Source organism: Piliocolobus tephrosceles, chromosome 12 (genome assembly GCF_002776525.5).
Source record: "Piliocolobus tephrosceles isolate RC106 chromosome 12, ASM277652v3, whole genome shotgun sequence".
Lineage (NCBI taxonomy): Eukaryota > Metazoa > Chordata > Mammalia > Primates > Cercopithecidae > Piliocolobus > Piliocolobus tephrosceles.
Genome location: NC_045445.1, coordinates 57,109,279 through 57,127,854, shown reverse-complemented (window position 1 = coordinate 57,127,854; position 18,576 = coordinate 57,109,279). Strand labels below are relative to the sequence as shown.

Here is an 18,576-nt window from a genome sequence, read left to right as displayed (position 1 = left end):
CACAGTAATAATATATGAGATGCTTAACAAGAAATAAATTACCTTATAATTTACTATTTAGAATTTCTGGGTAATGATATATTGATGAAACTTTTGGTTAAAAACTTAACAAAAGACAATATTCAAATACAATCCTTTCTTACTCTGAAAATTGAAGCTCTTGTTACGCCTGAGGATCATATCTATCAACAGCAGTTCTCATTGGATGGGCTTCTAGATATAGATAATTGAACTAAATCTAAAATTACTGCAGGACATGTTTTTTTTTTTTTTTTTTAAAGGTAGCTCTTTTTACTTAATTACTAACGGATCATTTCACAAATCACTTGATTCTTCCTAGCTAAGAAAACTTTTGAAATAATTTCAGTTAACTGAAAGATCTGAGTAGTCTGGTTTTACTAGTGTATTAGTAGACTACTAGTATCTCATTGACTCTGGCATCTATTCTGTGCATTGGTTCATCACTTTTTGTATTGTGCTTATTCAATGATGCAATATTCAGTGGTGTTGTTTTTTTTTTTGAGACGGAGTCTTGCTCTGTCTCCCAGGCTGGAATGCAGTGGCCCCATCTCAGCTCACTGCAAGCTCCGCCTCCCAGGTTCAAGCAATTCTCCTGCCTCAGCCTCCTGAGTAGCTGGGACTGCAGGCGTCTGCCACCACCCTCGGCTAATTTTTGTATTTTTAGTAGAGATGGGGTTTCACCATATTGGCCAGGCTGGTCTCAAACTCCTGACCTTGTGATCCGCCCGCCTCGGCCTCCCAAAGTGCTGGGATTACAGGCTTGAGCCACTGCGCCCGGCCTCAATGATGCAATTTTAAAGGGACTTTCTAAGTAATGGTATCAATGGCTACTGCTGGCAAGTTTAAAGTTCCAAATTTGAAATAAATATTTATTTATTTTGTGTTTATTTAGAGACTGGGCCTTGCTCTGTTGCCCAGGTTGGATCACGGGTCACAGCAGCCTCAAACTCCCCGGCTCACGCCCTTCTCCCACCTCAGCCTCCCAAGAATCTGGGACTGCAGGCATGTGCCAAATAAATGCGATTTTTTATTTATTTTTTGTGGAGATGAGGTTTTGCCATGTTGCCCAAGCTGGTCTCCAACTCCTAGGCTCAAGAAATCCTCCTGACTTGGCCTCTAAAGTGCTGGGATTATAGACATCAGCCACGGCGTCTGGCCTTGAAATTTTTTGATGATTGTTTATTTTATAGAGCTCTTTATTAAGACAGTGTCTTTCATAGTTTGTAAAACCGAATTTTGTATTTAGAGTATGGTTGCTAACTACTAATTGAAAATTGAGAAGTGGTTCTTTTACTAAAATTTTCAAGAATTAAAACCACTGCTTTTATAAGATTGTTAAAATTACTTGCATGGGGTAAATCACACTTGCTCTTTAAGATTCTTGTCTCCAGGCCGGGCGCGGTGGCTCACACCTGTAATCCCAGCACTCTGGGAGGTTGAGACGGGTGGATCACGAGGTCAGGAGATCGTGACCATCCTGGCTAACACGGTGAAACCCCGTCTCTACTAAAAAAATACAAAAAACTAGCCGGGCGAGGTGGCGGGCATCTGTAGTCCCAGCTACTCGGGAGGCTGAGGCAGGAGAATGGCGTAAACCCGGGAGGCGGAGCTTGCAGTGAGCTGAGATCCTGCCACTGTACTCCAGCCTGGACGACAGAGTGAGACTCCGTCTCCATAAAAAAAAAAAAAAAAGATTCTTGTCCCCTCCCCTACCCAGAGTCATGTTTTCAATCTTCCACAAGTGGGTAAAGGTAGGATGAAAACAATACTCCTTCCATGTTGTTATTATTGGTAACTTTTTTTTCTTTTTCTTTTTTTTTCTTTTGAGATGGAGTCTCGCTGTGTCCCTTAGGCTGTAGTGCAGTGGTGTGATCATGGCTCACTGCGGCCTTGACCTTCTGGGATCACACAAACCTCCCACCTCAGCATCCTGAGTAGCTGAGACTGTATGCATGTGCCACCATGCCTGGCTAATTGTTTTATTGTTTTGTAGAGATGTGGGTCTTGCTATTTTGCCCAGGCTGATCTCAAACTCCTGGACTCAAGCAGTCCTGCTGACTTGGCCTCCCAAAGTGCTGGGGGTTACACTATATTGGTTGCCTATATTTGGTGACTTTTAAAGATGACTGAACTAAAGCGGTTCATATTGATAACTCCATAACTCTTCTCATATTGATCAGAAGCATTTTGTATTGCCTCTAATTAGGATTGGATGAAATATCTCCTCAATTCTACTTTAAATGTAAGGAAATTAATAATGCTGTAATTGAATAACTCTTCAACATTTTAAGTTGTTATAACCTTTGAGCTTACTGAGAATAACTGAGCTGGTTTTTGTACATTGAGTATACTGCTTAGGGACTGTTAAATGCTTAATAGTGTTTTCATCCAGACTGAATTATGCAATTAGAGTTCTTTTTGGGGAGAGGGGAGATTTTCGTTTTAAGATTAAAAAAGCAAACCCATAGAAATTTCTTGGGAGTTCAAGTTGGAATTTGATTTCTATTAGCAGCATGAGGAACTCTCAAGTGGAGGTTCAGGTTACATTGGCCACCTATAGATACATCAGTAAGGACTGTGCTCTAATATAGGTAATTAAATAGTTTGTCTCATGCAAAAGCTGAGGCTAGCGATGATTTATGATTAACCTCTAGCCATATTTCATTTCAACCTAATTTATTAAAGGTAATGTTTAATATATGATTATACATGCAAATTTGATGTTTTACACTCTTTTCTATTCAGCAATTTATATTAATATACTTTGCATTTTTGTCATAATTTAATGATAGTAGTTATATGCAATAAATACTAAATTATTCCATCTGTTAGAACTCTCATAAGTAATCCCAAAGCTTTTAATTTTTATTCTCTCACTTTTCCCTTTCATTAATTTAGAGAGAATAGTTGTGTTTGAACACCAGATGTTGTACATTAACCCAAGCATCCTTGTTCTCCATTGACTGCTATTATGGGTTTCTTTCTCACCCAACCCTAGTCTTTTAGAAGTTAGTTAGCTTGGATGAATCTTTTCATGCCCTCAGAATAAGTAATTTTAATTAATAGTTAAGGTAGCACAAAATAAGTTATTGGTAAACTAGGTCTTAAAATCTATAAGAAGACATGGAAATAGTTTTCAGAAATTATTAGATTCTCAGAAATTGTCTAGACAGCATAATATCCACAGGTTATATTTACATTTTCAATATCCTTACTCCATATCATTAGACTGAGATAATGCCAGAGGCATTTCTAGACAACACGTTTTATTTTCTTATAAAACTCCCATGAAGAGCTTATAAAAGAGGAGCAAAACTTACCCAGTGAACAGATTTAAAGGTAACTAAATCTGGGTCAATTTTTAATTTTATTGCTGAGCATGATTTTTTAAAAACTTGGCTCTGTTCTTGGTTTGTACAGAGAAATGCTTTCAAAAATATTTCTTCTGTTTTGAAGGATTCTACTAGTATTTATTTGCATGAGTGTATTTAAGCAACTGTTTGTTGATATGTGCAATGTGCCAGGTAGGATGCTACATGTTGGAAGTGTAAAGATGAATGCGGCACCTCCCTTACCCTCAGGGAGCTCAGCATTTAATCAGGGAGAAAAGTAAATAAATGATTTCCATAGCACTAGGATAGCTGTGAATAGGCTACTGTGGGAACTTAGCCCTGTGCAGGTGCTCAGGATGGAAGCAGAGAACACCACCTAAATACACTGAAACCCAGTGTTAACTTCTCTATTATCCGTCTTTATTTTTTGGCGTAAATGTTCTCAAAATTTGAACAGTTTAGTTCATCAAAGTCCCATGCCTTCCATACGCCCAATACTGTTTTAAGGTCTGAGAAGAAAGCAGTGAACAACTTAAAGAAAATCCCTACCATCCAGGAGCTTATGTTCTGGCAAGGGTGATATATTGGAACATAAGGCGGAGTTATAAAAGAAAACACAAATTTCTGTGTCATGGTGAAGTTTATTTGACAACTCTTTGCTGAATGCCAGATACTTTGTTAGGTACAGCAGACATAAAGATGTTAAAGGTACTATCCCTGCCACAAGATTTTTATTTTGTATATCCTGCTAAGAATCGTTTTATATTTTTAAATTGTCACCCAAAAAAACTGTTTCAGGGCATATGAAAGTTATATGAATTTCAGTATCTACAAATAAAGTTTTGTTGAATGTATCCATGCCCATTTGTTTATGTATTGTCTATAGCTCCTTTGTGCTATAGTAGAGTTGAGTAGTTGAGACAAAGACTATATGGTCTGCAAAACCTAAAATATTTACTGTCTGGAAATTTACAGAGAAAGTTTGCCAACCTCTGGACTAGTCCAAGAGTCTCTAAACCTTTTATTTCCACCTCAGGAAAAAAAAAAAAAAAAAAAAAAATATATATATGTGTGTGTGTGTGTATATATATATTTTTGAGTAAGTAGCCCTAATATATTTTAAACATTGTATACATGCCTGTATGTACTAATATTAATATGTACATTATAAAATATACACAGTAAAAACAAGAAAAACATGAACAATATTTTAAAATGATTTAAAATGAGTTTATTTCTTAATCATACAAAAGTCTTTGCTGTCATGATTATAACTTTTTAGTGAGAACTGTGTCACTATGTCATTTTTTATGTCTTGCTTTAAAATAGGCGGTAATTAGAAAGTTTAGCTCCAAGTTCATTTTATTTTGATATTTGGTTTAATTTCTCTCATAATTGAAACATAAATCTGACAAAGATTTGTAGGTTCAGATGGAACAAGTACACCATTAGCAACTTACTAAATATAGATTAACTTTTATCAGACCAATCCATGAATCAAGCAAAGATTTCCTGCTGAACCATGGCTAGTAAATTCCTGTCTTATTTGACGACAACCAGTTATTCTTGCAACTAATCTGGAGTATTGTATTTTTATATTTCTTAATAAATGGGTTCAAAATGGACTTTAATAAATGGGTCTTCAACAAATGCCGTTGGGAAGATGAGCTCTTTCCATTTTTTCTTCTACATTAGTAATGTGTAAACCCTTATCCTCATGTTTGTGTACTCATGCCTGTTCCAGACAGTACATTTAACACCAGGAAGAAAGAGGAAGTAATTCAAGCAAGGGTGAAGGGGACTGACTTGGAAGTTGGGTCTGTCTTTGTGGCTTTTCCAGTAAAGTAGGTTTGAAAAGGAGTTACTTTCTTACTAATTGTTACAATGTCAAGGAATTTCTTTTCTTTTTATAAATGGAAAATGCCTAACTCATGCTAAATTTCAAGTTTGTTTTTGTTTTTGTATTTTTTTTTTTTTTTTTTTTTTGAGGGAGGGAAACCCCCCCTTTCCCCTAGGCTGGGGTGCAGCTGCGCGTTCTCTCCCCCCTCCAACCTTTGCCTCCTGGGTTCAAGAGATTCTCTTGCCTCAGCCTCCTGAGTAGCTGGGATTACAGGTGCCCAGCACCACGCCTGGCTAAGTTTTGTATTTTTAGTAGAGATGGGGTTTTGCCATGTTGGCCAGGCTGGTCTCAAACTCCTGACCTCAGGTGATCCGCCTGTCTTAGCTTCCCGAAGTGCTGGGATTATAGGCATGGCACTGTGCCTGGCTAATTTTGGCAATTTAAAAATACTTTATCTTGAAATAACCAGAAATAGCTCTGGTTTTCATGTTAACTTCCTATTTCATTTCAAAATATTGTAAATATTTTATTGTATTTGAAATATCTTGCTTTTATTTAAAGAAGAACAATCTTCTTGACTCTATGTAGTACTCTGTGTACTTCAGTTTCAACTTCTTGCAATGGCCTTGAATTTTACGTGTGGGTTTACCTGACTCAGGACTCCTTCCCTCATAGTTTTTCCACAAAACCTCTGTTTATTAAATAAATCATTTATTTTGGTTATATGTTTTGTCTGTTAAATTGTTCTATTGGTGACTCAAAGAAGAGTAGTTTATATATGTCATTATAGAAACAATCTAGCAAATGCTATAAGGTGAGATGTTTTTAAATAGGCTATATTTTTATCCAACTATATAGTAAACCTCCTACACTAATTGTTTAAATACTTGCTTTAGCAAATTTTCAGTAATGATCTATATGTGTCTTCTGATACGTCAGTATTTGCTGACAAAGAAATGTACTTCAGCTTTTTGCCATGTTGTTTTGCATGGATTCTTTCAGCTGCTTTTACCAAGTATTTTCTCTAATGCCATGGTACCTTTTGTCAGTTGTTATTAAAGGAAGAAAATTCAAAATAAGCTTCTAAACACTTATCATTAAGTTTACAAAGTATCGCTAAGGTACTGGATTAGAGTATAACATGATTCTGATTATTGTGGAGAAAATTGACAAATGAGTGAGAATTGAAGAATGAATGAATGAGAATACAAATGAATGAATAGGCAGCTGATTCAACTTTTGACCTTCTCATTTGATCCTATTCTTATATGGCTTCTCAGTAATAACTTTAAGAATATAATGTTTGCTGAAGTGGAGGAATTTGTCTATAATAGGAAATTGTATCACGGCATATGAGAAGCTTAAAAAATGGTTTAGTATTTACAAATGTGGCTTTAAAAACATTATAAATGGTCCATTATTTAGACTTCAAGCAGTGTTTTTTAAAACCACAAAATACTACATTTTTTCTCATGTATTATAGATATATCAAATGTTAAACATGCTAAAAGCTTGCTTTTGTTTTGAATAACATAGGAAATCAGTATGTTTAGAAATAGTTTCATATTCAATTACGCTGTTGAGAGTTAATATTGAGTTATGAATATTGCTCTATTTAGCTTTATTATTGTATTATAGATCTGGAGTTAATGATTTGGAAGTGTTAGCTGCTTAATTAGTAATATGTATCTTATTTCTATAAGAATAAAATGAGTTATTATGGTCTCTTAACATGAATGGTACCCATTTCCAATCAACCTATGCAGCAAATTTATAAGTATAAAGAACTGTTGCTGATTCTAAAGCAAGTTAATATATTTAAAGAAAAGGTCTTAAATATCACATTGGTTCAACAAATATTTATTAAATGTTTACTGCGTTCCAGGAATTATGCTTTTTGCTAGGAGTACAAAGATAAGTAAGTTCCTATTCTCAGCTTCGAGTTTAGAGGAGATAGATTTATCACATAATTTCAATGTAAGTGACACATAAGGAATTAATATGGAAGAATAGGATAAGGGTAGTTATTTTCAAATCAAGTACTTTAGGAGAAATCTTCCTGAAAAATTAGTGGTTGAGCATAGTCTTGAAGTATAATACTTAACCAGATGTGAATTTGAAGGGGGCAAGGATCGTATTAACAGATGGAGAGGATGGTAAAGATGACCACATTTCAGGCAGGGAGAACAGCATCATGAACGAAATAATGAGTGTGTAACAACACAGTTTATGTAGCAAAACTACAAACAACCTAGCATTATTAAAACATAAGGGGTAAGATGAAAAGTGGTTAAAAGCCTGAGGTTGGGAGGTGATAACACTAATAGCTAGCATTCTTTGAAAGCTAGTTAATATACACCAGGCTTGTCATGCTTGATCACACTCAGTACTGACAACATTCCTCTGAGATGTATAATCTTACATTGCTCTTATTGTCCTGCCTGCCTCCCTACAAAATAATTCTGTGATGGTATGATATCAGCAGTGTGTGCCATTAAAAACTGAATGGGTACATAGTAATGTAGAAATGTCACTGGAAGCACAGAAACTCTCTACCTAGAGACTGCCAAAGGTGACACTACCACACTCTTAGGCCCAGCTGTGAAGTATACAAATGCAGACACTTAATCTTGTCAGCGTTCCAGAGTTGATTCTACTTGGAGGATGCAGATTGATAATAACCACATTTACAGGAGAATGAAATTTAACCAGAATTTTTTTAAGCAATAGAGACATAGCCCAGCATATGTGAGCAGAACATAGGGATTTTGATGAAAACAAAAACAATACGAGTCAGCAGAATGATGTACTTAGCCAGTAAGATAATAAAATCAGAGGGTGAATTAATAGAGGTGTAAGTATTTCAAGGTGAGGGAGGTGGACGTTCTTTCTTTCCTTGCATTTGTTAAACCACAGAGTATTTGAGAGAGAGATGTGGACACCAACCCATGTTACATGAAGATAAGTTGAGTACTTTAGTCTGGAAGAAGGAATGTGGTCTTCAAATAACATTTATGTGGCTCTTGAATTAATTTCCTTCTGTCCAATCTGACATTTCTTCTTAGTTCGACTCTTATCTCTAGTCACTTAAATTACTTCAGCCCAAATTATTGAACATGAGAAAAATCCACTCTGGCAGGTTTAAATAGAATATAATTTTAGGGGATATTAGATAGTTCTTGAATTAAGAGAGTTGCAGAAACAGGCTCCAGATAACATTATAGGAATAACTTCCAGAACCACACAACTGAAATACAGTTCTGATTAAGGAGCTCTTATCCCAGAACCATTTGATCAAAATGTCTCAAAGAAAAAGACACAGTTAATGCCATCAGTTCTGTAACAGCATCACCTCTGTTGCCAACTACATCAGCAAAATGGATGGCCTATTTGTGGCCTGCTTCCTCACATAGTTCACTTCTAAATCTACACCTCCTATACATGCATTTTATGGGTGGAGACGAAGCCACATGCCTGCACTCTAGTTAAAAGGGAGACTGACAAATGTAGTTTTTATAGATTATACCTTTGCCAGGTGGGACTGACAATGTGAGGATATATTAAATTGTAGAGGGCAAAATAAATAAATAAATAAATTAAATAAATAAATAAATAAATAAATTGTAGAGGGCATGTTCAAGTGATGTTGGGCAGCAAAAAATGATACATGACCACTAGAGTTTCCTGACTGGTCTCCCTCCTTCCAGTCAGATTTTTTTCATCCTTTGAGACTCACAACCTGGTGAAGGCATCTCTGACCTTTCCATCTGCCCTCTGTGTTTTCAAAGAATCTGATACATGTCTCAGTTAGAATTATTTGTTACTCCTAGACTATAAATTATTTATTCAACAAACATATATAGCATTTACTATCAGGCAGTGTTCTAAGTGCTTTATAAATAATATTTAATTTGAGTATAAAAACAGTCTACCAGATTAGATAGCCTAGCATAGTTTCTGGTATGTAGTATGTGTTCAGTAAATAAGTGATTCAAAATTTTAAAACTAGAGAAGAAAAAAGGTCATGCCACCCACCTTAACACACGTTATTTTGTTGTACATATTTCATGTCCAGTCATCGAAGGAAAAATTTGGCAAAAATGAAACTACCCTAAGATGAATGGGGCTTCCTGAGGAGGTAGGGAGTTCCCTGTCAGTGGAAATAGATACATACGCTGGGCATGGTGACTCATGCTTGTAATCCCAGCACTTTGGGAGGCCAAGGCGCATGGATCACTTGAGGCCAGGAGTTTTAGACCACCCTGGCCAACATGGCAAAACCCCATCTCTAAAAATACAAAAAAATTATCTGGGTGTGGTGGCGCATACCTGTAATCCCAGCTACTTGTGAGGCTGAGGCAGGAGAATCACTTGAACTTGGGAAGTGGAGGTTGCAGTGAGCCAAGATCAGGCCACTGCACTCCAGCCTGGGCAACATAGCAAGTCTCCACCTCAAAAAAAAAAAAAAAAAAAAAAGGAAATAGATACAGATCGTAGATGAGCATCTGTGGACCACATTATAAGTGCTATCCAACCTAGTTTTGATGATTCTACTTTGATTCAACAATGCCAGAGCCTATGAGAGAGAGAGAGGAAAAAGATGTCTTCTGCCTTCTAGTAAGTCATTAACAAGTAAAATATCCAAATGAGAAATAACATTAGATAGAAAAGTGGGGATAGAGACAGTGATCCAGGTAATTAGGAAGAGAGGTGATGTATATATATATATACGCACAAAATTTATAAGTATTTACTATAAATGAATCATCATAGGAGTTGCTGCAGTGGTTGCAAATATAGATTTTTGCTGTCAACAGTTACTGTTCAATAGATAGATGCAGTTTGTCTACTTTTGAGGATTGCCTTCCACATTCTCACATATGCATCTTTAAAAATAACTTTGATGCGGGCGCGGTGGCTCACACCTGTAATCCCAGCACTTTGGGAGGCCGAGACGGGCAGATCACGAGGTCAGGAGATCAAGAACATCCTGGCTAACACGGTGAAACCCCGTCTCTACTAAAAATACAAAAAATTAACCGGGCATGGTGGCAGGTGCCTGTAGTCCCAGCTACTCGGGAGGCTGAGGCAGGAGAATAGCATGAACCCGCGGGGCAGAGCTTGCGGTGAGCGGAGATCGCGCCACTGCACTCCAGCCTGGGCGACAGAGCAAGACTCCATCTCAAAAATAAAAAAAAAAATAAAGTAACTGATACTGTTCTTTGCCAATTAGTTTACTTTATTAAAAAAATAGAATGCTCAGAATTTCTGTAAGAGTAAAGGGATAAAAATACGGATATTTTTTCCTTAAAAAATTTAGATATGATTCACATACTATAAAATTCACCCTTTTACAATGTGCTTCTTTCTTGCTCCTTCCTGCCTGCCTGCCTTCCTTCCTTCCTTCCTTCCTTCCTTCCTTCCTTCCTTCCTTCCTTCCTTCCTTTCTCTCTTTCTCTCTTTCTCTCTTTCTCTCTCTTTCTTTCGAGACAGGGTCTTGCTCTGATTTCCAGGCTGGAGTGCAAGTGGCAGGAACACAGCTCGCTGCAACCTCCACCTCCTGGCCTCAAGCGACCCTCCTGCCTCAGTCTCCCAAGTAGCTGGGACTGCAGGCGCACACCACCACGTTCAGCTAAGTTTTAAAAAGTTTTTGTAGAAGCGAGGTCTTGCCATGTTGCCCAGGCTGGTCTCAAACTCCTGGGCTCAAGTGATCCCCCTCCTTGGGCTTCCCAAAGTGCTAGGATTATAAGCGTGAGCCACTGTGCATGGCCAAATTCATAGTTTTTTTTTTTTTTTGTATATTCAAAGAGTGTGCAACTCACAACAACTTTTAGAACAGTTGTTTCACCCCATAAAGAAATACCATACCCATAATCAGTCATAATCCAAACTCCCTCCTCTTCTCCTCTGGCCCTGGCAACATCTAATTTATTTTTCATTCCTATAAATTTGCCTATTTTGGACATTTAATATGAACAGAATCATAGAATATATGGTCTTTTATAATGCTTATTTCACTTAGCATAATGTGATTTCAAGATTCATCCAGATTATACCATGTATCAGCACTTCATTCCTTTTTAGAGCTGAATAATATTTCATTGTATGATATGTCACATTTTCTTTATCCATACATCCATTGATGGATGTTTGAATTGTTTCTACTCCTTGGCTATTATCAATAATGATGCTATGAACATTCGTGTGCAAGTTTTTGTGTGGACATATGTTTTCATTTTGGTTAGGTATGTAAGCTGGGTCATATGGTAGATAAATCTGTTTAACTTTTGGAGGAACTGCCAGACTGTTTTCCAAAGTGGTTGTATCATTTCTCTTTCCCACCAGCAATGTGTGAGGGTTCCAATTTCTTCAATTTATTGCCAACATTTATTATTTTCCTCTTTTCTTCTAGCTATCCTAGTAGAAGTGAAGTAGTATCTCATTGTGGTTTTGATTCACATTTCCCTACTGACTTATGATGTTGAATATCTTTTCCTGTGCTTATTGGCCATTTGTATATCTTCTGTTTTTCTTCTTCTTCTTCTTCTTTTTTTTTTTTTTTTTGCCAGGCTGGAGTGCAGTGGTGCCATCTCGGCTCACTGCAAGCGCCACCTCTTGGGTTCACGCCATTCTCCTGCCTCAGCCTCCGGAGTAGCTGGGACTACAGGTGTTCGCCACCACACCTGGCTAATTTTTTGTATTTTTAGTAGAGATGGGGTTTCACCGTGTTAGCCAGGATGGTCTTGATCTCCTGACCTTGTGATCCTCCTGCCTTGGCCTCCCATAGTGCTGGGATTACAGGCATGAGCCACTGCGCCCGGCCTGTATATCTTCTTTAGAGAAATGTCTCTTCAAGTGTTTTGCTCATTTGTTATTGGGCTTTTGTCTTTTTATTATTGAGTTGTAAAACTTCTTTGTATATCTGGGTACACATCTATATCAGACATATGATTTGTAAACATTTTCACCTATTCTATAGGTTGACTTTTCATTTAGTGTTGCATTTTGAAGCACAGTCATTTCCAACTTGGTTTTGTGACCCTGTCAAGCGTGTGTTCATATGTCACAAGGATTACCATGAATTACAAAATGAACAAAAACAATGTGTCTAGTCAAAGTGTTATAAATGTATATATCACAAAATAAAGGTAGATTTCAAACTGAATTAAAGTTTTTTGAACCTCAAAACAATGTGTTCTTGTAACTGAATACTTTTCCCTCTAATGAGTGACATTTATTACCGCAATCAGCTATTTCTGCTTTTTTTTCTTTTCCAAATCCAACAACTTCTTGTGAACTTTCTTCAGTGACATATTATAGATATATAGACCCTGCCAATTTGCAAATTATATTTGCTTTCCCAGATAATAGCAATCCTAAGGGAGTATATGCCAAACAGCATTTTGTGTGTGTGTTTGCTATCAAGATAAATAAAGAGCTTTGTTAGCATAGATATAGTGTATATCTATGTTATAAACTGCCAGTTTATTCTGTGGAATGGTTTTAAAAATACTTTCTTCTTTCTGCTCAGTAGTTGACTAGGTAGAGATGTGAACCATGAATACATGGTACAATTTACACAACACTGTGGTATCTAGAGTGAAAAATAATAGTGAAGTATACCAGAAAGGGATTTTTGACATTAGTCACCACATTAATTAGTATTTTAAGACACAGAAATTATTAATGTTTATTAATCACTTTTGAAGCTCTTAAGTGGAAATTGATCAGTGCTCACAGTAAATGTTATTTCTTACAGGAGGACATGAACCTTAATGAAGAAAAAAAAGCTCCTTTACGAAACAAAGATTTTACCACCAAACGTGAGATGGTTGTCCAGTATATTTCTGCCACTGCCAAATCTGTAAGTAGGGAGATTTTTCTAGCACCAACAGAATGAGCAATGAGCTTAGCATCATTCTACTTAAAAATAAACACACCTCAGCTCTTCACATTACCTCATTGTACTCCATAGACTGTTCAGAAAACAATTTATATATGTATTACACATTTAGTATTAAATATATATTTTTAAACTATTCATCATATTAGTAATGAGACACTTCCATTATTACAAGCTAGACAAAGGATATAAAGCTCTGAGGTAATCCAATCCAGTCCTGAGCTTTTGTGTACATACTAAAAATTGACTGCATTTTGCAGATATTCTGCTCCAAATGTGGTTAGATGAAAATTTCGTATTTTGAAGAAGGCACAACTTAGCATAGTCACAGCTTAAGTTTACATTAAAGCTGCATGTCTGGTGTCTACTTGCATGAAACTTAGTATTTTTTTAATTCGCAGTTAGCTTTTTTCTTAATTTTATATGATGCAAACTATGTAAGCTGCCTCATAATTGCTATTGTATAGCTTCATTTAAAGTAAAGGATGTCACCTAATAGAAGCTTTAATCAAATCTGTTTGTGAGTCCCAAGACTTGAAAGTAAAGTTCATTGAAAGGACTTGTTATTAATAGGAAACTTTGGTTTTAGTGGAGTATTTTGCTCTGTTCACTTCCTAATGCACATCCAAATATAGTCTTAAGCTTTGATTTTTTTTTTTTTGGTAAGAAAAAGTTGTATTTTTGAAATAGTAAACTGCATCTTTTACATTTCTGTAAAGAAAAAGCTTTTAATACCTAGAGTTCATAAAACCACTGTATGTGTGTATATGTGTATATATATACACACACACAGTGATATTTTGTGTGTATACATATATGTGTACACACACGTACACATTTAGTTCATGCGTTTTAAATTTCATAAGTTGACCATTGCAGAAAACAAGTCTTCATTGAAAAAATATATTCTAATGTTATTTGGCTATCCTATTAATGCTATTTCAGTACAGCAATTCCAGTGGCAATTACTAATGCATTTTGCCGTGAATTCTACGATTGTATTGATTCCATATTGTACTTTAAGCAAGCTAAATCTGAATGCTGAACTATTTAAACATAACACATTGCAGCTCCACCATAGCAGAGCAACAGCATGTTTTTTAATTTGCTTCTGGTATCCAAGGGCAGAAATATGTTTCAAGTGATAAGTGAAATTTGCCATGAGCGTCGTTTTCAATGAATTAGGTGATGCATAGGGTTTTACTTTGAAATTCTGATGAATCTCTTCTCATTTTTGCACTCAACTTATTGTTCACGGTAAAATGCTTTAGGAAATGCAGGATGTACGTTCAATGTTATTTTTCAAATACCTAAAGGCTGATACACTAGTAAATCTATATGTCTGAATCTGAGTGCAAAGTACAGATAATAATATATGAATAATCATGTGGTGGTTTTAATGATAAGATTTTGTTAGAGTCTCTGACTTATTTGTTGTTGTTTGTGTAAGTGGGACTGAATATAATGATTATATGAAACTCTTATTCCTTGACCTTTTGATTATTACTTGATTTCTGTGCAGAACTTGTTTTCATTTATTCTCATATTATTTCCTCTTCAAGTGACCAAAGAAATGCACACTTCAAGTTATATACTCATTTTTCAGATTAAAATGCAAAAAACTGGATAAATATTAGATGAGCTCATTTGAATTGCATTATTCAAAAGATGGAAATTCAGTGTTTCTCAAAAGACATGAAAATTCTATGTTTAAGGCATTAGCCTCAAAATCAGAACTACTTAATGGCCTTTATTTGTTTCATTCAGTGTACATATGAGTACCTGAAATATGCACAGGACTTTGATAAGATTTCTAGGAGTATACATTTTTTTGCTAATATTTTTCATGGCCCACATATTATGATGGAAGAAAGCCTTTTGACAAGCATGTTTGGGAGCTTTCTCACCTTGGAAGACATTAATTAGTACTGTGTTTTCTATCATTAAAACCACAAAAATTATTTATGTTATTTCCTTTTGAAGGTGAGAGCGTTGGCCTTCAGTGACAAACAATAATCTTTTGACCTTTTCATTATCACAACACTAAAGTTTACATTTAGAGTAGACATGATAGTTACCACTACTTTATGAAAATGCTTTCTTAGTCACAGCTTTCATTTTGAGGTAACAAAGTTAAGAGCTAGAGTCCCTGATGGAAAAATGTTTTATAGTCACATGTAAAACATGTGAGAATTATAGTTAAATTTAAACATAAATTGTACATTTTCCCCTTTTAACACCTGCATTAGTCATTTTGTATGGGATCTAAAACCAAATTTTAGATAGAAATGTCTATCATGCTCCTGGGTTCCTAAGTAAGGACATAAAAGTAAAATGAAGCTATACACCAATATGTCGTCAAGACTTGTTTCTAAAGCAAACAAGAGTCTTTTGTAGTGTAATTAACTTTGTTAAAATTAGCATGGAAAAGGAGACTATAAAGGAAACCATAAGATAATAATAAAAACTATTGCTTAGTTTTTTCTTCTTAAAGTCCCATAATAGAGAATGTTAAATTGTGTGAATGTTAAAGGAAAAAATTTGAGTAACTCTGTCCATGATGAATGACCTTTAAATAGAGGGATGGAGAAGAACCTCCTTTCTGCATTTTATCCTCCATTGTTCATTGTAGGAAGCCTAGTTATGGACCTGACCTAGGGTAATAGGTACATGTAGATAATTTGACCACAAATAACCTGGAAGAGTCTATATTTTCAAAACACCAGCATATGTTTTCAAAAAATGGAAAACCAAGCTTTGTTAATATTGCAAAAGTTGTCCTACTGATTGGTGATCCTGAAACAATATGTTGGTAATTTAGAAGGGGTATCACAGGCACTTCACAGCACATATAGACATTTATGAGGAAAAGTTATCCACCGAAGTCCCAACATTAGTTTGTCACATGCCAATATCATTCCTAGAATATCAAGAGATGCGTTTATTTTGAATTTAAGCCATAATCTTTGAAATTGTAAAATATGTAAAGTTATATTTTTTGAGACATGTGAACCATTGAGAGGCAACATTTTTTTTTTTTTTAATCTCAGTAGGAAATAATTTAAAATAGTGATGCCAGCTACTTCTGCAGATTTGTTAGACTGACCTGTATAATGAGTAGTTAAAAGTTGCAGTATACCTATATGTGTATGTGTATACATGTATTACGGTTTTGCTTTTGTCATTATCAGATACTCTTTCAGGTCTTTTCCAGGTATGGTCTGGATATGATGAAACAGTTGAACCCAGACATGGCCAAAATATTTTCTCTTAGTTTCTGTTGGGTACTAAATCTTATCTATTGCTGTTTATGCTTTAGCTAAATAAAGTTATTTTGCAGCGAAAATGAATCATTAAATGGGCCATATTCTGGTTGTTTCACTGAGTATAGACCTGCTTTAATTGTTAACGCAGGCTCACATTCTTTTTTTAGTCTCATGTCTGTGCTAAATAAACAAGGGACAAATACAACCTCTGTCTTTTTGGTGGGAGGAAATAATTTAGGTCAATAGCATATCTTTTAATTCAGAAGACTGTTAATGGCACCAAAGAGGCTTTTATTCAACTAAATAATCACTGCTTGTAAATAGTCTACTGAATGAATATTTAAGAAAGCTGCTTCTCTATTCTGAGATTCATGGATTCTTCTGAAATAATTTACTTGGAAACTGTCATTATCTTTTTGTATTTTATGGTATCCTGTTCAGCATAGGATTCTTACTGGGGTTTTAATTAAATTTGATTTTTATTTTTAAAGCACTAGCTGAAAAATAGAACACATTTTGATAATAACTGCTATCGGATTAATGGTTTTGTATTGTGGCTTAGCTGTTTTTTGGACACTGCTTGATATTCAAGTGGGAATCTGATAACAGTGATTTGATTTATATTTGGATTTTTGCATAAAATTATGTTTAGGACTATGAGTTTACTTCCTGCTTTCTTAAACACAATTCTGCCTCTCAGAAATTCTTTTATCACTTATCCATTAGGAAAGCTCAATTAGAGCTGCAGTTTTTGAACTATTTCCTCCTTCTGAACATGTGCATGTTTAGATGTAAAATGCTTCTTTGTCTTCACATTATGTAGAAAATTCTGATCTTACAATAGAAAGCTAGAATTACCCAGAAAACTACAATAATAAGCAATCTCTTTTATAATTTTCAAGTATAATATAAAACAGTATTATACACCTTAAATTCATAACAATAAAAAACATTTGTTTTCAACCTAAAGTTTACTTCTGAACTTAATGCATGACTTTAAATGTAACATTTATATTCTAAAATACTTTAATAGTATACCTGCCGTAAGAAGGTGTACTATTTCAACCTTGATAGTATACCTGCCATAAGAAGGAAAGAAAAGAAAAGGCAATATTGGAAAAAAAAAAAAAAAAAAAACAATTTTCTATTGATAATTTTTTCAGGGGCTATGAGCTGGCAAAAAAATCTGATGCCTGATTACACTTAACCTTGCATAATTTGATGTTTAGATTATACTATATGAGAAGCCCATTATAGTACATTTAAAAAATCCTCAGATAGTAATTATCACTTATTTGAGAATCCTTATTCTGTAGACTTTACACATTTTTGAAACATAGTAGAAATTAATATTGATATATCTGTTTTAGCCTGTATATCTAAAGTATCAAAAATATAAATAGGGTTAGCTATTTACTAATTTACTAAACACTTAACCTCTGTGAAAAGCTTCTGACTACTAATATTGTTGCCGTTTGTTTTTTTTCACACCATAACCACTCTTCGTTGACCACTGCATGCAGATAGTTGGAAGTAAAGTGACGGTGAGTACAAAAGATGTGTTTTACCCTGAGATATAAATTTGTGGTTTTGTAAATTGTGATTTTTGCTTGTAGTATTTTATATGTTTGATTCTTTTGGTATATATTTTACCAAAGCAGTGAGATGAATATTATGATCAGGTGATTAAAATTTAGCCTGGGCAAGTATTTTTTCCATGGTTTTGGGAGATGTTTTAGAACTAGAATATGCTTGTATATTTTATCTTAGAAGTTTTCACCGTTTTTTTTTTGAAGTATGCCTATGTCAGTCTTTATGATTCTGATGAAATTGTATGTTTTACCTCAATTTTATCAGGAGGAGAATCCTAAAATGTTGGTTTATGCTAGCAGGAATTCTTATTAAAATATGTCACTTTGATTTCAGTATCACTGAGCACATAGAGTAATGAAAACAACCCTTTCCATGCAGTTGGGAGGCCTGGATGCTTGTCTTTGTTGGATGCTACTAATCAGCTTTGCTACTTTGGGCAAGTCACGTAATTTCTCTGGGGCTCAATTATTAAATGGATAAATTGAAATGATTAGCTCAAATTATCTTTTAAGGTTCTTTCCGTGGCTGTCATTTAAAGGTTTTATATTCAAGGCACTATATTTCAGTGCTATAATTACATGATACACTATTACATAACACGCCCAAAGTGGCCCGTATTGT

At 35.1% G+C, this 18,576-nt stretch overlaps 1 protein-coding gene across 6 annotated transcripts in view; it reads left to right on the top strand.

Moving 5' to 3' along the window:
• The window catches only part of DIAPH2 (diaphanous related formin 2), a 927,958-nt gene that overhangs the window by 61,024 nt on the left and 848,358 nt on the right, over positions 1-18,576 (top strand). For 4 of the 6 annotated variants that reach the window (XM_026452160.2, XM_026452157.2, XM_026452158.2 and 1 more), the window contains 2 exons: positions 12,953-13,057; positions 17,886-17,906. In XM_026452160.2, the coding sequence (XP_026307945.1) occupies positions 12,953-13,057; positions 17,886-17,906 (126 nt within the window). The remainder of the gene's footprint in view (positions 1-12,952; positions 13,058-17,885; positions 17,907-18,576) is intronic. The other 2 variants (XM_026452159.2, XM_026452161.2) reach the window with 1 other exon arrangement.